Below are 23,218 nucleotides of genomic sequence, written 5' to 3'. Positions count from 1 at the left end.
AACAGGTGAAGGGTTCACAGGAATGAATCACTAGCTTCTTTTCCCAAATTTCCTCTCTCTATTTCACTTCTGTGTCCCTTCCTGCCCTGCATCTCTCATCCTGACCATGATTAACTGTACGATTCCACTACACTCACTACCTCAAAATGTATTCTGTTCCTCTGGCTCATGCCCAGCGTCAAGGGCAGGTCACAGTGGGTGAGACCCCCCTGATTCCTAATTATTACTAACATTAGGCTCATATTGTTCTTGCACATGTCATTTTATTCAAAACATTGTGGCTCTAAAGTCGTTTGACTTGCAGTGCCGCTCACAGAAAGTCTGCCCAGTCTTATACACCTGTCACCACTGGAACCTCTGTGTTGTTTTACACATCAAATTGACTAGATTTTCATGTTGTGGTGTGTTTAGGAAAGTTCGCTCTCATGTGACAGGGACACGTTCTGGAATCAACACTGATTGATCTGACTCTCTGTGTCACTGTGAGCACTGTGAACATCCCTTGTTCATTTCTGCTGAGGTGACAAGAAAGTAATGACCAGTGCATTTCAGTGGCAGCTACTTGTCTGTAACGTTTCTCCCCCAACTCACACAACACCAGACTAAGTAGTTTACTCTGAATAATGATGCTACGTGCTTCACACATAATTTAAGATTTAATAAAATGTTGCAGTCACTAGAAGTAGTACAGGTAGACATGGCTCTATTAAGGAGCATATGCTGTCTCATGTCGGTTGTGTCAATTGTCAAAAGTCAATCTTATGATATTGTTCATTTATAAATTAGAATGTAATATTTTTTAGCCCCATACAAGATTAAACTACTCCTCTCTTGGCTGCTCCTTGCTGATCCTCCTCCGGTAGGTGTATTGCATTGATTTCTGTTATCGCCGCTGACTTTTTGTTCATGTGTAGTGTTCATGTAAATTTACTTTAGCTGTGTTACTCATTTCAATGCTAAATACCTACTTTTAATAGACAGCAACTGAAGTAAAGGTCGTAACATACGCTTGTATTACTCAAGCACCTGTTTATAAAACTGCTAATTTCACAATTCACAGTTGTCTGTGGTCTGATAGCTAACTGTTTGGCTCAACTGGTTGAGGCAGATGGCCGCCCTGGTTCTCCTGTAGGTTTTAGGGACAGTGGAGATCTGTTTTTCTCTCCACTGTCGCCTAATGCTGCTCAAATGCAATTGTTGTGTTTTCTATATAATTCTGTATACATTTATATTTTGTAAAGTATTAAATCTTAAGGGTGGACTGCATTATTATGGCATCTATTTTGACTTGGCTCCATTAAAAAAAAAAAAAAAAACTAATAGAAATTTTCTTTGGCTTCATTAAAAGGTAAGAAAATAGACCTACTTATTTACAATTTCAGAAATGACAATGAAGTTCCCAGCCAGATGCTTTGTTCTGGGTGTGGATGTGTTTGGCTACTTGACAGATTTCATTGCTTTCAGCAGCTCACATTGTAAACTTCTTGATTTTATCCATCTAGGTGTGTGAAGACTAGGCAGCAGCGGTAACAAGAAATAAGTCCAGTAGCCATCATCCAGATAACTTCACCTGCATGACCTCCATTGTTATGACCTTTTCTTTGACAGATGTGTCATTTAATTGTCTCCCTGGTCTCTTTATTCATTTTTAATTAAATGACCCATGAATCAACTTTTTTATTATTATTTTTTCTTAAGTTTCCTCTTTGATTTGAGCCCCATTCATTTTCTATTTTGTTAAATCCTCTGAAAAACAATTGTAATTACAAAAAACTCTTCTTTAAAAAATAAAAAGTCTTCTTTAAAAACTATTATGAAATATTTTTTCCTTTTTCAGCAAAAAATTTGATTTAGGGACTTGACACAACAAGCCCACAAACATTTGCCAACAAGAAAAAGTTTAACAGACTAAAGATAAAAAAGACTAAAGATAAAAATGTCTTTTTTGATCTTGGGATTACTCATACTTAAATATCTTTGTGTGGCAAAATGTAAAGCCAAGTACACTGAATTTCTCTTCACCACTATGATGACTGCAATGCAGTAATTATTTTACTTTGGATTGTCAATGCAATGTCAAACAAGAAGTAACCTTAAAAGAAATACTTTGAGGCCAGGTATCTTTTTAGGTAACATGTCAACCCAGAGTTCTTCACCACAAGCTCAGCAACAGTATTTTTCTATCACAACAACACAACAACCATTATTAGATTAAGGAACATCAAACATGCTAAACCTGTTGTGCATATCCCACACAGTAGAACACAATGTTGGATGAGACATCACATAAAGATGTCTTTTCTTCCACCCCACCTCCTGACACACATTTCAAGAGCACAATATATCCTTTGAGGTTGATTATTAAAATACTAGAAGGTCTTGTGTAAGTGTAGAGCAGATATCATAAATTTATCTTTCTCTTACTGCACTATCAGAGAGCTAAATGACAAGTTGATACTGAACATATCAAGCATTTATTAAAGAAAACCTCAACCAAAATGCTTATGTTGCCTAAACCCAACCACACATGTGACTCTGGACTGAAGCTGGTTGTTCAAAAAAATCCACTGCATCATATAATATGATTCATATCTTCATAATTCTGCTTAGTTCGTTACCTTTGAGGTGTCTTTGCAGCCAACAATAGTCTTCATTATTTATTTATTTTGAGAAAAACCATGTTGGACCAGTGGCTGATTAATGCCATTGATTATTTCTTAATAAAGATTCTGCAGTTTTCAGAAATGTTGGTTAATTTCTGATTAACCACTAAATCACAGATCAAAGTCTGAAGACTGTTTACAGGGTACACACACATACATAACATACACACTGCAGGGTGGTGCAGGGCGCTAACTGTTAGAAACTAGTTATGTTAATACTGATGTTGTGTTGTGTTAAAGGTCTGGTAGGGAAGACAAGAAGTTCAGTTTTGGCAATGTTGAGTTGAAGGTGTCTTTTTCTCATCCAGGCAGAGATGTCAGAGAGACAGGAGATGAGACAGTTGAGTCATCCAGCGGAAAAGACAGGAAGAGCTGTGTGTCATCTGCATAGCAGTGATAAGAAAAGCCATGAGAATGAATGATAGGGCCTAGAGAAGAAGTATAGATTGAAAAAAGAAGAGGACCGAGGACTGAGCCCTGCGGTACACCGGTGGAGAGGTTATGAGAGTCAGAGACACGCCCCTGCCAGGATACCTTAAAGGTTCGTTCGGACAAGTATGACCGAAGCCAGGCTAGAGCTGATCCAGAGATGCCCAGGTCTGAGAGTGCAGTCATGAGAATCTGATGAATCACAGTGTCAAAGGCTGCAGATAGATCAAATAGAATAAGGACAGAAGAGTTACCTGCATCTTTAGCCACCCGTAGGGATTCCACAACAGTCAGAAGTGCCGTCTCTGTGGAGTGACCACTCTTGAAACCAGACTGATTGACATCAAGGAGATTGTTCCGGCAAAGAAAGTCAGAGAGTTGATTGATGGCTGCACGTTCCAGAGTCTTGGCCAGGAATGAAAGAAAAGAGACCGGTCTGTAGTTCTCCACAAGGGAGGCATCCAGAGAATGCTTCTTCAACAGTGGAGTAATCTGGGCCTGCATGAATGAGTTGGGAAAGGTGCCTGTTGTGAAAGAGGTGTTGATGATCTGTGTAATGGCTGGGATTAGTGTTGGTGCGATAGCTTGAAGAAGAGTAGAGGGGATAGGATCCAGATAGCAGGTGGTCGGGCGATTGGAGAGGACGAGAGTGGATACATCGTCCTCTGACAGTGTTGAAAAAGTGAAGTGAGATGCATCGTCAGGTTTAGTAAGCAGAATGTCGTTGTCAGGAGGAGTGAACTGGGAGCTGATGGCTGCCACATTGTTGGTAAAAAAGGAGGCAAAGTCGTCAGCTGTGAGACAGGTGGGTGGTGGAGGTGGGGGTGGATAGAGTAGAGACTTGAAAGTTGAGAACAGCTTTCTGGTGTCTGTGGTGTTGCTGAGCTTGTCCTGGTAGTATTCAGTCTTCGCCCTGGTGACACTATGAGAGAAAGATTGAAGCAAATCCTGATAATCAGTTAGAGCAGGTTGAGACTTGGATTTGCGCCACTTCCTCTCAGCACTCCTGAGCACTGTGCATTGTTCACGGATCTGGTCAGTGAGCCACAAGTTGGAAGCTGAAGGACGAGCAGGTCTAGTAGATGTTGGGCACAGACTATCCAGGCAGAATGAAAGAGTATCGCAGAGTCTGTCCGTGGCTACGCCGGTGTCGTAAGTGGATAAGACCTGCGATGAGGGCAGCGCTGCAGAAACCAGGGAAGAAAACTGCTCCGGGTTGAGAGATCTGAGGTTCCAATGCAGTGGAAGAATGAGATGGTCTAGAGATGAAGACTGTGAGCTGAATGAAGAAGTGATCTGACAAATGCAGAGGAGTGACAGAGATGTCGTCCACAGTGCAATTTCGGATAGATTAAAGCAGAGATCACGTAAACTGGAAAGGAGGTGGCGTTCCACAAATTCAGATGAATATTGCCTAGCCTGGAAAGATAGTTTAATAATATATTAAAAAAAAGCCCTCCGTAGAGCCAGAACCATATATTACTCCTCATTAATAGAGGCAAATAAGAACAACCCCAGGTTTCTTTTCAGCACTGTAGCCAGGCTGACAAAGAGTCATAGCTCTGTTGAGCCTAGTATTCCCTCAACTCTCAGCAGCAATGATTTTATGAATTTCTTTACAAATAAAATCATAACTATTAGAGAAAAGATTGATCAGATACTCTCTTTGCATATGGCATGGATGGTCTCATTTGTACAACAACTCTAGATTAATTTGTGAGACCACGCTCGTACTAACTACTATTATCTACTCCAAACCATCAACATGTCTCTTAGACCCTATCGCAACTAGACTCCTCAAAGATGTCTTACCTTTGCACGTCAGCAAGTCCATATTAGATCAGATCAATCTATCCTTGCAAATAGGTAACGTACCACAGGCTTTTAAGGTTGCTGTAGTCAAACCCCTACTCAAGAAGCCTACTCCTCACTTGCAGGTTTACTTGTGGTTCCTGGAGTTTCCAAATGTAGAATGGGAGGCAGAGCCTTTACCTATCAAGATCCTCTACTGTGGAACCAGCTCCCTGTTCAGGTTCAGGAGACAGACCTTAAACTTTACACCTGACTTTACAGTGCCTTGAGATGACTTCTGTTGTGATTTGGGGCTATATAAATAAAATAAAATTGAATTGAATATCAGTTAATGAATGCTGAGGTTGGAGCTGCCAGGCAGGAGGTCTAGAGGAAGACCAAAGAGTAGATTTATAGATGTAGTAAGTGAGAACATGAAGTTAGTTAGTTAGAAGAGGCTGATGATTCACTGTGGCGACCCCCGAAAGGAAAACAGCCAAAAGGCAAAAATAATTTAAAAAAAAAAATATATATATATATATATGTATATATATATATATACATATATATATATTTATACTTTTCATCACAAAGAAACCTCAGCGTCAGGTGTGTGTTTCACTAATGGTTTTAATCCTTTTTGATTTCTCTCTATGGAAATTGAAAATAGAAAAAAATATGGAAAATGACAGAACTTATACTTAAAGTTAATAAAATATCCACTACTATTACTATTAATACACTTTGCTATTTGTTTTGTTTATCTCGATGTTTGGCTATGTACAAACATATTTTTTACCCAGGTTTTATCAAATTCAATTGACTGAAATCCTTTCTAAATCATTATTTTTCAGTTTTTAACAAAAATAATACTTCACAGTAATCCCTCTGTGAAGTGTGCAGTGTTGGTTCATTCATGCACAGTTTGGTCTTAAGCATCTGGCTGATAACGTGTTATCTCCAAAAGAAGGCCTGCAGAGCTCAACAAGAACAGTGCCTTCTAGTTGGTAAGAACAGAATTTGTTTTATTACCTTTACAGTACTTTACTGCACTGTCCCTATACATTTCCATCCATATCTTTAATTTCCCTAACCTGCTGCACATCCTTCAATTCAATTCAATTTATTTGTATAGCGCCAAATAACAACAGAAGGCACTTTACAGTGTAAAGAAAATATATACAGAATTATGTAGAAAACCCAACAATCCCATTTGAGCCCTGGTTGGGGTGAGTGGAAAGAGGAGAGAGAAAAGAACAGCAGGTAACAAAAACATTGGGCTGTCAGTAGGACCAGTAACTGGACTCTGGAGATATAAAGCTCCAAGGAGGAGGATACCTGCAGAGGAGAACAGAGAGAGCAGGAGACAGAGAGGAGGAAACACAACTACAGGAGAGAGAAGACACAAAGTTAATGACATGAAATGGTGGCATTTGAATTGATAGAGGAAAAAGGAGAGAGGAGAGGAGCTCAGTTTATCAGTAGAGGTCCCCCAACAGACTAAGCTATATCAGCATAACTAAGAGATGATTCAGAGTCACCTGATCCATCTCTAACTATAAGCTTTATAAAAAAGGAAAGTTTTAAGTCTAGTCTTAAATGTGGAGAGGGTGTCTGCCTCCAGAACCTGAACTGGGAGCTGGTTCCACAGGAAGACCAGTACTCTGAGAACGGAGAGTTCTGCTGGGGAAACAGGGAACTATGAGGTCTTTAAGAAAATATGGAGCCTAATTATTAAGTGATTTATAAGTGAGGACCTAACTTCCTCTGATTCATTAGCTTTTCAGAGCAGCAATAGTATCAAGTATTGTTCCAAGTGAGGCTGCAGTATTATCAACAAGATAGTCCACTTGTGCTGGAGTAACGTTGAAATAACTGCCCTCATCTGTGTTGGTACATGGCTCTGAAATTAAAGATGGAATAAGTTCCTTAAATTTATCGACAGCATTTTCACAGAAACATCTACTGTAGTGAATCTTATCTGTAGGTTTAGTAAAGTTTAGTACTGTAAATTCAAATGTTATTAAAAAATGGTCAGATAAAAGAGGGTTTAGGGGAAAAACTATTAAATGATTAATTTCAACACCATATGTCAGAATAAGATCAAAGGTGTGATTAAAACAGTGAGTGGGTTTATTCACATTTTGGGTAAAACCAATGGAGTCTAATAGAGAATTAAATGCAGTGTTGAGGCAGTTATCATCAACATCTACATGGATATTAAAGTCACCCACTATAATGAACTAAATCAGATAGAAACTCTGAGAATTCAGTTAAAAACTCAGAGTAAGGGACAGGAGGACGGTACACAATAACAAACAGGACTGGTTTTTGATTTTTCCAGTTAGGATCAGAGAGGCTAAGAGTGAGGCTCTCAAATGAATTCAAACTATGTTTAGGTCTGGGGTTGATTAATAAACTTGAGTGGCCTCGCCAACCTGTACAAATCCACGTCTCCCTCCTTAGTGTCCAACCTCGTATAAGTCCTCATATACCTATGTCATATTGTTTGTCCTTAGCCAACTCTACCTTTACCTTACACTGTATCTCCCTGTACTCCTGTCTACTCTCTTCAGTCCTCTCAGTGTCCTACTTCTTCTTAACTAACCTGTTTCTTTGTATATACACACCTGAACTTCCTCATTCCACCAAGTCTCCTTGTCTCACTGTCTACTTCCTTAATAACACAACAAGTACCCTCCTACCTGTCTCCCTGATCACATTAGCTGTAGTTGTCATCTGAAAACACTTCCTGATCACCGAAAGAAGCAGCTTAAAGTCTGATCTGAAATGAACAGAGATCCAATAAAGGGAAGATACGACTGGTGTAATGTGTCTGAACCTTCTGGATTTAGTTCAAATTAAAATCTGCAGCACTCTGGACCATTTGAAGACTTTTAGTGTTAACAGAACATTACTACAACACATCACTACATCACCAGAGTTTACTGCAGTACTGTCAGTACTCTGGTCTGATAATTGTTGTACTGATCTGTGAATCAACTTTTAGCCTTTTAATCATCACAGGAGGCAAAATAGGTCAATTATGGGAGAAAATATTGATGCTGATAACATTTATTAGTTCCAGCCATACTTCATGAGTTATTTTAATATTTATAATTTTATTTTCATTTTCTTACTTTAATATTTGCTCAGTTCCAAATCAACCAGTTTTCTTCTTCAGTTTTTACAAACTACAGCTTTGCTGTTTTTATTTTTATGTTGAACTAACAAGGGTCAGTCTCTTATTTAAATGTTAAAACTTCTCAAAAGATACAACACTAACACTGGTTTATTAAATCATTTCAAACCATATATTGTTTAATAAAAAGGTTGCTTGATTGTTACAGTTAATGTCTTATAATTTCTTTATGAAAGAAAGAAACAATTCAACAACATCATCACAGAATACATTTATCAGTACAAGAGCAGAATTAAAAATCAACAACAAACAAACAAACAGTGTTTCTCCCAGAAGTTGATTCTACCTGTGATGGTGGCTGAGGGTCTGTTTTACTACTGTAGACCTACACATAGCTGAACCAATCGAATACTGACACTAACAGACTAAACAAACTGATTAGGAGGGCTGGCTCTGTTCTGGGGGTGGAGCTGGACTCTCTACATGTTGTGGCTGAAAGGAGGATGCTGTCCAGACTCCTCTCAATCTTGGACAACCCCTCCCACCCACTGCACAGTGTGTTGGTTGGACAGAGGAGCATGTTCAGCCAAAGATTTATTAACATTAAATGCTCCACAGAGCGTCACAGGAGATCCTTTCTACCTGTGGCAATCAATCTGTACAATTCCTCCCCCCTCTGTAAGGGGTGGGAGAAGTGATACTGTCATAAACTTGCTGTGAATGTATTGACCCAATTTCATTTATCTATTTACATATTCAGTATATATATTGAGTTTTTCAGTATTGATGTTATTGTGTATTTACGTTGGTGTTGGATCTTTCCTGGTTGTGGTTCCTTGTTTCTGTTCTGTTTTGCGAACAATGGTAATGAGGCAAAACAATTTCCCTCTGGGATTAATAAAGTTTTTTGAATCTTGAATCTTGAATGATCTTAACACATTATTGACATGATATGAACATTCAGATTCAGATGATAATTAAAGATCATCAGGTTTCTATCCACCAACAACAGCACGTTTCATTTGTCCAGTCATCAATTTAAAACACTGAATTCACATCATTCATGCTGCTGTTTGACAATTTAGTAGAATTTAATTAGTTGTTTAAGAAATTGAAAAACAGACAGTAACACTAGGTGTTGAAAATACCAATATGTTTTAAAGACTATTGGATGCTGGTAATAAACAATATGAGCTATTAGAGGTGACAATAATAGAACAATAATGAATTTAATATAATTCAAAATGAAAAAACAGACAACTGTAATACTACATGTTAAAAATAAAAACACAATGAGGAGAATATTTTCAAAAGATAACAACATACATCAAATTAATTTTATCTAACTTTGAGAGATTTTAACAGGGAAAAAAAGTGATGCAAAGTCCAGATCTGGAAGGACATAACCATCATCTGTTGTCTCATTAGGAGCATGTCCTGATGTTGTCAGTCGGTATACAAGGACAAAACAGCTACTGAAAACCATTTGACTTGCTGCAATGACATTCCAACAAAATGGACAAACCTCCCACCAGATGTTTTTCACTTTGGTTTTGAAGGTGTCTTTGAATTCAGTCCTCTGTAGGTTGATAACTTGAATTTCCATCAAACAATGTGGCGTCCTGTTGTTTCTTCCACATAACCGAGTCCAGATCAGTGTAAATATCCAGCATGACCTTCACAGACAGAGTTCCACAGATTTTAATTTCACTTATGGAAAATAGACTGTATTACTAAGAACAGCTAGTTGAGAGTTTTCATACAAACTCTGAACAGGCTGCAAAGTTTACATTTGTTATGGGGTTGGAAGACAAAATTGGTGAGGATCCATAAAAGGTGACAAAAATGTTTTCCAATCACAAGTGTGGCGCAGACTCTTTAATTTTCCAAGTAAATGTATGATTACAAAATCTAATTCTGAGCTGATATGAATCTTTTCTCAGATTATTTGCACTTATAGGGTTTTTCTCCACTGTGATTCCGTTCGTGATACTTTAAGGAAGAGGAGCTGCTAAGGATCTTTAGTGTGGATGTTTCTATGAATTATTAATGTTTCTATCAGGGTGAATCTCTTCCCACACTCCTCACATTTAAATGGTTTCACTCCAGTATGTGTTCGTTCATGTCTGTTGCGGTTTGGTAAAAAAGTGAAAGTTTTCTCACAATGTCTGCACTGGTATGGTTTCTCTCCACTGTGAATACGTTTATGATCAGTTAGGTGTCCTGATTGAGTAAAGTCTTTCCCACACTCATCACAGTGATGAGATTTTTCTCCAGTGTGAATGAGAAAGTGTCTATTTAGTGAATCCAACCGAGAGAAAGCTTTACCACACTGCTCACAGCTGTATGGTTTCTCTCCACTGTGAACTCTCTGATGAAGTTTTAATTTTCCTGCTGATACAAAAGCTTTACCACACTGCTCACAGCTGTATGGTTTCTCTCCACTGTGATATCTCTGATGAAGTATTAACTCTCCTGCTGTTACGAAAGCTTTGTCACACTGATCACAGCTGTATGGTTTCTCTCCACTGTGATATCTCTGATAGTGAATTTTTAGCTGTCCCTTTGATGAGAATGCACTGCCGCACTCCTGACACTGATGCGGTTTCTCTCCAGTATGAACTCTCTCATGATTCTTTAGTTTGTATGATGAAGAGAATTCTTTGTTACAATACTGACATTGTTTCTTTGCGTTTCTGTGTTTCTAAAATGACAGAGAGAAAATTTAAGGTTTTGTTAATGGAGATAATAAAAAATGCAAAGTATGTGAGATGTAAGAGATTTAAATACTCACCTTTTGGGGAGAACTCATTCTGCTTCTTTCTCAGAGGCACCAGATTTCACAAAGCTGTCCTGATGTCAGACAACACAATGCTCGTCCTCACCTGAGATGAATGTGATCTGTGAACCAACAAAGACACAAGATAAGACAAAAACCACAGCTACAGAATATCACTGACTCAGCAGATGAGGATCTCTGTGTGCAATTGATCCAGTCGATCCTTCAGATGATTAATCTGATGATCTCATGATGTCTGCTCTCATACCGGTAAGTTAGTGAAAAACATCTGCAAACACATCTGCATCTTTCACTGGGACCATTTCATATGCAACTGGAAATTATAGAATACAAATGTAAATAAAATTACTTGTGTGTCCAACTATACATAGTGTGTATAGTGTTTATATCTTTACTCTATAGCCGCAAGTCACATGATTAGTAATGCTGCTTTATTATTTTTGTAAATGTATATGTGTTATTACTTTTGTCACTTTCATGTTATTTCAGACGACTGTGGGATTTTCTTGTTTAACAGAAGGGTAGATGCTATGTTCAGAGACATTTCCTCATTGATTGTATTTTTCCAATAATAGATTTAAACCTGTCCTACCCAGTCCTCCAGACTGTCACAGTGAACACACCATTTATAGAAACTGGAGTCCAGGAGAGACTTAGCAGCATTCACAAATGAGACAGAGCTGCAGATGAGGAATGTCTCTCTTAACACCACCGCTGAAGAAATGATCTTTTTTGGCTTGTCAATCCACATGACCTGCATTGGCTTCCCCAGACTCTAAATGTTTTGTGAGAGCAAAACCACAGGGACACTAATAAGCCAGAAAATGACAAGAACAGGTTCTTCAAGTTGAGAATCTCACTGAAAAATGAAGAGAGCGAAGAGTATGAGCCATCCATCAAAAAACGTATTCAACAAAAGCTTCGACAGAAGCACCATTAACAACATACGGGGCCAGACACATACCAGAGATACTAGACTGATGAAACCAAGGTTGCAACGGCAAAACATACATGAGATGCATCAGCTGCACGATGTTCCTCTGCATAACAAAGAAGAGAAACTGCTCCCTAAAGTACCGTCACTAAGACTTTAATGAAGGAAGAAAAGAAAGAGAAAGAGAAGGAGAACAGTGAAGAGAAGGTGGTGTTACAGATTCAAACCTGTGCTACCCAGGACCTCTGGACTGGAGACTTAATGTCGGGTTTAAAATAATCACAACACTTTTCATACGCTGAGAGACGAAGACAATAAAGCACAACAAGGACACTGCTCGGCCTTTTTACTTGCAAGGGGAGCCGGCCTGAGATCATAAATGCTTCACCCAGGAATTTCTACCTCCGACTCCGTCCGTCTCCCCTTTGTACAAGCTTTTTATTAAAGATGAGACACACCCTGAAGTTACAGATGTGGGTGTATGGTGTGGTTAAATGGTGATCATATTACAAGAAAAAGCCCATATAAAGATAACACACTTGTAAGAAAAACAACTCCATACAAGGATAAAACACTGCTTATAGGAGTATAGCAACAAGAACTCTTCAACTTCAAGGCCGCTGACCTTTCCTGACCTTCCTGTCTGTGTGCAAAGTGCAGCTTCAGCACAGTACAACATGCTCTTGTTGCTTACAGGATTAAACATCAAACACATGTATCCTTCATAATGACAATAAGTAAAAAACAAGAAATTATCCTTATGAGTGAAGTAACATTGTAATAAGAAAATTATAAATCAGTGAGTAAATCATTTTTACTCTAACACTTAATTTATGTCCATGTTCAGTTTCATTAGAAAGTTTCATTAGAAAATGGATTGACATTCTTGTTTTCTTGTCAGTCTATTCTGATTTTGAAGTGTAGCTGTTTTCTAACAGTAAATTTGTTCTGCTGTCCACTACAGTGGACATGCTGTAAAATATCAAATAATAATATGTCTGTGAAGATTTTCAGTCCTCCAGGTAAAGTTATCTGGAAGTTGAGTCATGACAACTGTACGTCTTTCTTGTTAGGTTGATGTTAGAGTAAATATGATTTACTGACTGCTTTATGATTTTCTTATGACGATGTTACGTCACTCATAAGGCTGATTTATTGTTTCTTCCTTATTGTCATTATGAAGGATATATGTGTTCAATGTTTTAATCTTGTCAGTAACAGGAGCATGTTGTACTCTGCTGAAGCGGCACTCCCTGCACACAGACATAAAAACAGGAAGTGGTTTGGGGCCACTGACTTTTCCTGGGAAAACAGGAAAGGCCAGAAAAAGGTCAGGTTTTTCCTTTTGGTGCAGTTAGTTTTGTCCGGTGTGAACACGGTAATCGCACTCGAGTGCACACCAAAACAACCGCACTGAGACCCCCAAAATGTGGTGGTCTCAATCTGCATCATCTAGCGAACTCCGGTGCGGTCCTCCTGGTGAGAACGCGTACCGAACCCAAACGGGACCAAAGGCCACGAATCACATGATTTGAGGGCTTTGAATTATGGGTAGATTTAATTTCTGTCGTTTATAGACACCCAAAACATGCTGCAGGATGAATCATGGGCAAACATGGAGTTGTGAAGGACTAATTATGACAGCCTAACTAAAAGGGTGGGTTCAGAAGGAAACACAGACATGAGGGCTCCCTGGGATGTAGAGCAACCAATCACTTCCCCATCAACAAACCTGAGTGATCAGTGAGAGTGGGGAAGACAGCATCTAAACATACCAGTTCACCATAATGCTCTGCGTCCATGAGTCCTTCCCAAATATATTTACTCAAATGCTTGATTAAATAAATAGGTTTTCAGCCTAGACGTAAACACTGAGACTGTGTCTGAGTCCCGAACGCTATTTGGAAGGCTATTCCATAACTTTGGGGCTTTGTAAGAAAAGGCTCTGCCCCCAGCTGTAGTTTTTATGATAGGAGGTACTGACAGGCAGCCTGCATCCTTTGATCGAAGTAAGCGTGGTGGATCATAAGACACTAGCAGTTCTCTTAGATAAATGTATGAATTACTTACGTTAAGTGAAGCAGCACCTATAAACCTGTTGCTTTTAAAAGCATTATATTATTTTCAGTATTGCATTACTGTTAATAGCACACACACACACACTATTAAATACACAATATTATGGCGTGAAATATCTCTTTTCTCCATTAATATGACAAAAGTAACTCAGAGAATTTCATTTTTCTATAAACAGGGGGAGATTCAAGCAGTGTATCCTTTGATACAGACAGTACAAATACTGTGGATGATGCTGGCGTTTCTGATGCTCAGAGCACCAAGAGGAGTAAAAATGAGAAGTGCACCAGACGGGGCAAACTGCCCATTCCTGGAGCTCAAGCTAGAAAAAGAAAAGAAAAATCTGGCCGTCTTGATGATGAATTCCGAGCTTACATTACTGACTGTAAAAAGATGCAGGAGGAAGTACGTGAAGCTGAGCAGAGCCACATGGCTCAGGAGGCCCCTGCTTTTGAGAGGATACTTCAGGCCCAACGGGAAGCAGAAGAAAGAAGATTCCAGTATATGCAAGCACAACAAGAGGCCAATAACAAGATGTTTCTGCCACTAATGGGCACTCTTGTAAGTGCTCTGAGTCCTGGTCAGCCTCATTCGTCAGCAGTGCCTCCCTGGTCTACAACACCCCCACCACCATCATATCCAATGCCACAGCTGTACCAGCCCACACAGCCCAATGTCCGGCTACCTACGATACCTCCACATCAGCCTGCACTTCATCCATTCTACATGATATTAACAGTGATCATGAATACTACAACCTGTAGGTTTTTCTTTTCTTTTTTCTAGTGTGGAAATGCACTCTTTTTTTATATTATATGTTATATTTTTTGTTTAATGTTAAAACTGTTCAAAGGTTTTCCTAGCAGCACTTTGTTCTTTAACATTTCATGGAAAATAAATATCACATCCTTTGTAAGACTTTGTAAAAAAAAAAAAAAAAAAACAACTTTTGTATTACAAAAGTAAATAACAGCAGGTTGTGAAAGGCAGAAATAAGGCAATGACTATTTAATGTAATCATACCAAACAATAGGCCTTCTGAAATCAGATCATTTTAAGGTTTTAGTTTGGAACATTTTGGAAAGAAAGAATAAACGTATACAAACACACATATTTAATTGTGTAACAATAAAAGTGTCCCTTCACTACCATGTTTATACAACGATGAGAGGGAGAAAACACGAGCATCATGCACTCTTCCTGGTCGTCCCACATTAATGTCCCAAAATCTCATCCTATGGTCCACCACACCCTGTAAAATAATTGAATAGTCTCCTTTCCTATTATAGTAACAGGATGAGTTGTCAGGTGGAGCTCTGATCTTAATATGGGTTCCATCTATTGCTCCTGCCACTTGAGGGAATCTCCATCTGTCTCGAAAACCTTGCACTATCTGCCTGAACTCTGTCAAAGAGGGACGCTTTATGTACTGAGGCTTCATTACAACATTTATAGCAGTCACAACTTCTTGAGTGATAGTGCAACATGTTGATAACCCAACTCCAAACAGATGTGAGATCGATCTAAACTCCAGATTTGTGGCCAACCTCCAAATACAAATGGCCGTGCGAACTTCTACAGGAACTGCCTGCCTGTACTGCGTATTCTGGTGTGTCAGCCAGGGCCGGAGAGTGTCACACAGTAGGTTGAAACTGCTTCTCCGCATTCTGAAATTTATCAGCCATTCCTTGTCCGTCCAGGTGTTGCAGATGTAAGGCCACCAACTGCTGCTACGTGGATATGTCCAAATGCTCCTGCGTCAAGATAGAAGTTGTATGTGTTTTATTAAAAAAATGTCCCATCCCACCCCTCAATTCAGTTAGGCTGCTGATAATTAATGCTGAGAATTTATATTTGAATAAGATTTGTTGCTTAGTATAAAACAAATTATTGCAAGGACAATTAATTGATTTTTGTAACTTTCGAATTTTTAATGACAATATACATACCTGATGGATCTTCGGTAATATCTTCGGCTGATTAACATCTCACAGTTCAATAAGATCATTGCACGCCGTCTCCTGTATTGTCTTGATATGCGCCTTCGGCGACTCCAGTGCATCAATATGTTGTTTCCCCGCCGTAACCGCGCTTCATTTTCAAACTGTAGGGTTTGTTTGAAGTGGTAAATGCAAGCAAGGTAATAAAAAATCAGCAGGGCGAGGACCATCCCGCGTACATTGACCTCCATCGTAAAACTGTCTCCCTATTATCACTTAAACAGACAGTCGTCCACAACACTTCACCTTCTTCCTGTATTTACATTTTCTGTTCCCGCGGCAGAAACATCTGACCAATAAGCAGAGAGGACGTTCTCACGTAGTTTGAAGTGACGTGTTTTGATTCGTTTGGATTTTTTCTCGGTGTGAAACGAAACCGAAACTGATACAATGTAACAAAGTCATCAACTGATTCGGACCAAAGCAAAAGAATTAAGGTGTGAAAGCGACCAGTGTTGAACAGTTCTTGTTACTATACGTCATATGTGTCAAACTCACGGCCCGTTCCGGCCACATCCGGAACGGCGTGTAATTATATCCGGCCCGCGAGATCATTTCTATATTATTGTTATTAATGTTCCGGCGATATGAAGCGCTGGTAACACAATAAACTACAGATCCCATAATACAGCGCTTCAGCTGCCGAACACATTCCACGTTAATCAAGTCTAGTTTATGATGCTGCTAGTTATTATGAAGTTAGTCCTCACGATGCCAATTAATGTTGAACCATATCGTTACAACGGTGTTCGCAAATACTCACTTTGCTCATAAACTGAGTTCACACGGAGCTTTGGTGACTTTGACGAACAAGAAAAGAAGTTAGAGTTGCTTCTCAACACATTTACCGTCGATGTGTAAACTGCACCTGTGCAGATTCAGATGGAGCTGATTGAGCTGCAGTGTAATGACTGAAGGTAAAGTAGGACACTGCAGGACCCGCACAGTTTATTCACTCCATTCCTGCAGAAAAGTCCCAGCTCCGTCCACATGAGGCTCGAACCTTGTTTATGTTTGGTAGAACAAATCTTAGTGAGAAGCTGTTCTCAGTGATGAAGACTAACAAAACAACACACAGGAGTCGTCTCACTGGTGAGAACCTACAGTCCATCCTGAGAATCTCCACAACACAGAACATCACAACAAATATAAATGAATCTGTTGACAAAAACAGATGCAGCTCTGATAAAATGACTGAAGAGCAAAGACTGAATGATTTGATTTGTTATTGCTGAAAAGCACAAATTTTATTTATATTTCCAGGTTTTGTTATGCAGCATGTTCATATTTTGAATTTGTATAATTTTAACGGGATATATTTTTATGGAGAGTGAAATCTTTTTGGATATTTAAAATTTAAGTTTATTTTTTATATAAAATGACATAAGATTAAAGAAATTTGAATGTTTGTTCTTTTAATGTTTACTTTATTTCTAACTCGTTTAATTTAGAGAGGATATATTTTATAGAGAGCAAAATATTATAAGTTATTTAAGGTTTATGTTAAAAAAAAGTTAAGTTTTAAAAGTTTCAGTGTGTTCAATAAATGTTTATCCTGTTCGGCCCGCGACCTAAAGTGTGTTTTGGATTTTGGCCCCCTGTGCAATTGAGTTTGACACCCCTGATCTACGTCTTTGCTTATGCAAATGAATCAGGTGTCTTATCCTTAGATGGAGTTCTTTTACTTGCAGTATAATCATCGTGTCTTCATTGTGACCATACCACACGACCACATCATGCAACTTCAGGGCGTGTCCCATGTCTCAATAAAAAGCTTGTACAAAGGGGAGACGGACGGAGTCGGCGGTTCCTGAGTGAAGTAAAAAAAGGTCGAACAGTGTCCTTGTTGTGTTTTATTGTCTTCGTCTCTCAGCGTATGAAAAGTGTTTTAGACCCGACAGACACGGTTACACTGTTATGAAAGGAAACTTTGGTTTCTTTAAAGAGCTGTAGAGTCCAACAAAAACACGTAAAACCCAGGATTGTTGCTAAAACTGAAATAACTCAGTTTAGTTTCTTTGAAATATAAGTTTAAAACTATCATTTAGTACTTTTAACTACGTTTTAACGACGTAAAAACGGGAGAACCCGCATGGACTCACCTCAACTCAGAGACGGAGGAAAACAGGAAGTATCCACAGGAAGTGACATCGTCGGGTCAGAGGTCACTCACAGAAAATCAGTTAAGAAAATAAAAGCTCCTTCAAAATAATGTTACAGATACAGTTCACAAAGCCAAATACATACGTGTAGATGTAGTAGAGTGATGTTGTTGCTGTGATGTGAACAGGACATTTTACGTTATAGTAAAAGCATACATGTTTAATAGAGACTTTTATTTTGGCGGATACAGACGACTTTCTGGTTCCGTATCTGTTTGTGACTTGTTCTGGGGTGGCCGCAGATTGTGGATCCAGGTGCTGCAGGTGTTCTCAGCTGACTGTAAGACCTCAAGGCATGATGGGAGACACCTGGCTCCCACCTGATCTACGATCTGATTAGTTCAGGTCTTGAATGTTGTGACTTGTCAGAAAAGTTGTCTGGAACTAGTCCTTTCAGGATACTAAAATAACATCTGCACAGATGTTTGAGCCATGATTGTCTTAAAAGACCATTCATCTAAATGTAGCTTATATCTTGGATTTCTATGAACTTAATAATGTTATACATTTATAGTTTAATAGAGCATTTATGTTTGAGAAACAATGGCCGAATTCCTGTTTTCAAAGTAACAAACATCAGCAGAACACATAATGTATTTATACTAACAGGTCTAATAATACATGTAATCTATCTTTTATGAATGAAATCAAACTGCTTAAACAAAAAATATTTCTGATATTTTTCATGTTCTACTGGAACAAAACTACACTCACACAATATTCATGTATACAAGTTTACAACTCATCACCACAGGACACACAGGACGTCACCATCATCATCATCATCATCAAACTTTTATTATATTTATATTTTATCAGTAGTGAACACTTGTTCGCTGGATTCAGGTTTCAGAGCAGCAGATGTTTCATCTAGACAACGTTGTTTTCAGATGTTAAACCACACACTGCATCTATGACAGCAGCATTTTATTTTTGTCTTTTGTTTGTTTGGGGGTGTTAAGCTGCAGTCAGGATGGAAACCACAACCCTGACAGCCATATTCATACAGGAAAGAGGGGGGATTTTATTAACCAGGAAATGATCAAGATGGAGGAAACATCTCTGCTGTGGCTGCTCTGTAAGTTCTCTCTGTGTCTAATGTTGTTGTATCCATCTGGAAATGTTGGTCTCAGATCTCCTCTCTAATAATAATGTAGGTTTGTGAGAGATCCAGAGGTAAATGATGGTTTTAACAGAGTTCTTAGTGTTTTTATTTAGAAATGAGATCGTTATTGATGAACTCTCTTTAACACAGATCACAGTAATAATGTTCTTTAATATGAACAGTTTCTGAATCAAATGTCATGTTTTATCTTCCTCTGTCTCTTTTCATTTACCAATGATCCTTCATCACTGTTCTTATTCAAAGATCATTCTCTGTGAACTGGATTCTGCTGTTTCTCTGTTGCTTTAGTTTCCTGTTGTGTCACAGATTCTGACTGTTGTGTCTTTTCTCTTTAGTTGTGATCTCACTGCTTTTCTGCACAACAAACCAAGGTCAGTTAACTTCTTCTATCACAGGCTGAAACTCACCGACTGTCTGTGAAACACTGAGACAAGTTCTCATTCTGTTTGTGTTGGTTTCCTCTGTGTTTCCTCCTTACTGCTAGAAAACGTACGTGTTACATTATCCGGTGACTCTAAATTCCCAGTGGGTGTGAATGTAAGTGATAATGATCGTCAATCTCTAAATAATCTCTGTGTCAGCTGGTGATAAACTACTTTTCCCACCCTTTCGCTCTATGAAAGCTGGGTTTGTCTCCAGAATTGATTCATTTCTTGCTGAAGGACAGTGTCTAGTGTAGAAAATGACGACAATGAGAAGATAAGGATGAAAAACATTAGGGTTAGACTCAGATACTGAGTGTCTCTGTTAAGGGGACAGTGTCATCTTAATTAAAGAGAAAACTGTGCTGAAATAAAAGTACAAGTAAAATTACTTGGGACAAATTTAAACAAAAGTAGATACTGAGTTTAAATTTACTCTGAAATTAAGATGTTTCAAATTGTACACAAACAGATTTAAAACCTGTTCAAGAGAGGACTTGAATATGTCAACATGCTCAGTCTACAACAAACTGAGAAATCAACAACAGTAATTTGATTTGAAATCTTCTTCTCTGCAGCTCACTGACTGTGAGTCCCAGCAGTTCTCAGCTGTTTACAGGAGACTTTATCTCTCTGAGCTGTGAGGAGGACGACAGCTCTGCTGGATGGACACTGAGGAGGAATACAACCAGAGAAATTAGAGCCGAGTGTGATGAGTGGGGAGAACAATCTGGTTCCCCCTGTAACGTCCATGGCTTCTTCTCATGGGACAGTGGAGTTTACTGGTGTGAGTCCAGAGAGTCACTTGTTTCATCCACACATTCACCTGAACAGGTGAATTCTCTCTACAGGTAAACCAACAACCACACCCTCTGCCTCAGAACAGAATCTCCACCACCTTCCTCCGACTTGTGTTCAGACTGGTCCTCCACCTGGTGGTGTTCTGTTGGTGCTGCATCTCCACTCTCCTCCTGTTGTCTTTATATCGACACAGACCCACAATAAGTGATGTGTGTACAGGAGCAATCGAGGTAAAAATACAATTATGAACAAAGAAAATGTTCAGCCACAGCTCCGAACAGCCGCATTGACAATGGAGGTGGAAAACATGGTCCACTCGGACTCAATGTCTCCAGGCTCCCTCGGGACCTGATTGTAGCTCTCCCGGAGGTGGGAGTTGAAGACCTCTCTGACAGAGGGTTCCACCAGACGTTCCCAACAGACCCTCACAATACGTTTGGGTCTGCCAGGTCTATCCAGCTCCCTCGTCTGCCAATGGATCCAACTCACCACCAGGTGGTGAGCAGTTGACAGCTCAGCCCCTCTCTTCACCCGAGTGTCCAAGACATATGGTCGGAGGTCAGATGACACAACCACAAAGTCGATCATAGACCTCCAACCTAGGGTGTACTGGTGCCACGTGCACTGATGGACACCCTTATGCTTGAACATGGTGTTCGTTATGGACAAACTGTGACTAGCACAGAAGTCCAGTAACAAAACACCACTCAGGTTCAGATCCGGGAGGCTGTTCCTCCCAATCACGCCCCTCCAGGTATCACTGTCATTGCCCTCGTGGGCGTTGAAATCCCCCAGTTGGACGACAGAGTCCCCAGTCGGAGCACCTTCCAGTACCCCTTCCAGAGACCCTATGAAAGCCGGGTACTCTACACTGCTATTTGGCCCGTAGGCACAAACAACAGTGAGAGACCTATCCCCTACCCGAAGGCGCAGGGAAACAACTCTCTCGTCCACCGGGGAAAACTCCAATACATGGCAGCTGAGCTGGGGGGGCTATAAGCAAGCCCACCCCTGCCCGTCGCCTTTCACCAAGGGCAACTCCAGAGTAGAAGAGAGTCCAACCTCTCTCAAGGAGTTGTGTTCCAGAGCCCAGACTGTGTGTGGAAGTGAGCCCGACTATCTCTAGCCGGTACCGCTCAACCTCCAACACAAGTTCAGGCTCCTTTCCACCCAGTGAGGTGACATTCCATGTCTCAGATTCCTTGTCCAGGGATTGGGTCGTCGAGGCACCTCCTCACGGCTGCCACCCAATACACACTGCACCGACCCCCTATGCTCCTTCCTGTGGGTGGTGGGCCATGGGATCTTTCCCATGGGAAGGTGTTAAAAATCAAGTCAGTTAAATTTCTGGGATTACTCTGATTAACAACCCCCTCTGCTACTTGCTGACCAGTTTCAGCTGCTTTGGTATTAATGAAATTAACAACAGGTGAACTAAAGGAGCAACAATAAGACAGTCCTCAAAAAAGGAATGGTTTTAAAGGTGGAGGACACTGACATTTTTCCCTCCTCATCTTTTCTGTTTTTTCACTAGTTTTGCATTTGTCCAGGGTCAGTGTCACTACTGGTAGCATGAGGTGATACCTGGACCTCACAGAGGTTAAACAGACAGTCCAACTCCTCCACGATGGTACATCAGTACCTGGCATTTTCAGGTTTGCTGTGTCTCCCAACACAGTTTCAAGAGCCTGGAGAAGAGTCCAGGAGGCAGTTACTCTAGGAGAGCTTGACGGGGCCGTAGAAGGTCCTTAACCCATCAATAAGACTAGTATCTTAACCATTTGTTTAAGGAGGAACAAGATGAGCACTGTCAGAGCAAAATGAGGTCCTCTTGTGGGCCCTGTGCTCACTGTCCGGCACCATGGAGCTTGATTGGCATTTGCCATACAGTAGACATTACAACAGTAGAATTGGCAGATCCATCACTGGGCCCCTGCGCTTTTCACTGATGAGACCAGGTTCACTCTCAGCACATGTGACAGATGTGAACGGGTCTGGCAAAGCTGTGGAGAACGTTATTCTGCTTTTAACATTGTTCAGCATGATTGTTTTGGTGGTGGATCGGTGATGGTCTGGGGAGGTCTGTCACCTTGAGTGCCATTAGTTATTGAGATTAAATCCTTGGACCCACTTTCAGACCCTACACTGGTGCAGTCAACAGATGGAAAAACTAGAGCAAAATCAGCAGTTTAACTAGTGATGTTTGGTTGTACGTTATTAAAATAAGTGAGTAAAAATTAACGTTGACCAGTTTTTCCTACCTGCAGCTCAGCTCGAAGATCCAACATGTGTGACAGTAACAACTGTGGAGTCTTGGTCCATGTATGAAGTACAGTTAATTATTCAAGTAATAAGGTCCCTGATGCTGTGTTTAGCTGCAGTAAGTTGGGATGAAGAACTTGAGACTTGCTATTTGGTTAAGTCTCTTTGTCTCCACTTGGAAAACAAAATTAGAAAAAGGAAACCGGAGGACGGAACAAGTAGCTTGACTTTCATAATAAAACACCCAAGAGCATTTGTAGTGTCCAGCAAATTTTTGTTGAGGAAAAAAATAAGGAAAAAGTTAGTCTGTATGTGGTTAGAAGAAGAAAGTAGTTTAAATTCACTGTGCATGTAGAACATTACCGATTCCAGCTGTCACTGGATGAAAGGTGGTGTACTGTACCACGTCACTCAATGTCCATATTACGCATTATATGTCCATGTTGGTCATTATACAGTATATGTCCTTATGTTGGAAAAATAGTACAGAGTTAGTCTTTTAGACTAATTTCTCTCATAAAACCATGTAACTTAAAGTGACCCTTATGAAACTTGCTTGTTAGACAGTGCTCCAGACTTTTATCTTAGGGAGTCAGACAGGTTGTCCTGG

The 23,218-nt window shown here is 39.8% G+C and overlaps 2 protein-coding genes across 2 annotated transcripts; both read right to left on the bottom strand.

Annotated features, from left to right (window-relative positions):
• Positions 1 to 10,036: 10,036 nt before the first annotated feature.
• LOC113168274 (zinc finger protein 79-like) lies at positions 10,037 to 12,113 on the bottom strand. Its single transcript, XM_033326760.1, has 3 exons — positions 11,449 to 12,113; positions 10,820 to 10,926; positions 10,037 to 10,729 (listed from the first exon to the last, which is right to left on the bottom strand). Exons 2-3 carry the CDS (start codon positions 10,835 to 10,837, stop codon positions 10,037 to 10,039), a joined length of 711 nt encoding a protein of 236 aa, XP_033182651.1. The 5' UTR covers positions 10,838 to 10,926; positions 11,449 to 12,113.
• Positions 12,114 to 13,741: 1,628 nt separating this feature from the next.
• On the bottom strand, positions 13,742 to 16,392 carry LOC113168265 (protein ANTAGONIST OF LIKE HETEROCHROMATIN PROTEIN 1-like). Its single transcript, XM_026369277.1, has 2 exons — positions 15,785 to 16,392; positions 13,742 to 15,589 (listed from the first exon to the last, which is right to left on the bottom strand). The coding sequence occupies exons 1-2, from the start codon at positions 16,024 to 16,026 to the stop codon at positions 14,950 to 14,952; spliced, it is 882 nt and encodes a 293-aa protein (XP_026225062.1). The 5' UTR covers positions 16,027 to 16,392; the 3' UTR covers positions 13,742 to 14,949.
• Positions 16,393 to 23,218: the final 6,826 nt, after the last annotated feature.

Source organism: Anabas testudineus, chromosome 18 (genome assembly GCF_900324465.2).
Source record: "Anabas testudineus chromosome 18, fAnaTes1.2, whole genome shotgun sequence".
Taxonomy (NCBI): domain Eukaryota; kingdom Metazoa; phylum Chordata; class Actinopteri; order Anabantiformes; family Anabantidae; genus Anabas; species Anabas testudineus.
Note: the sequence above shows the minus strand (reverse complement) of the source record. Positions and strands in the feature narration are given on the sequence as shown.

Coding starts and splice junctions, on each gene's coding strand:
- LOC113168265 (XM_026369277.1), bottom strand. CDS start 16,026: ATGGAGGTCAATGTACGCGGGATGGTCCTCGCCCTGCTGATTTTTTAT. Junction 15,590..15,784: donor TATTACCGAAGATCCATCAG/GTATGTATATTG, acceptor ATCTTGACGCAG/GAGCATTTGGACATATCCAC.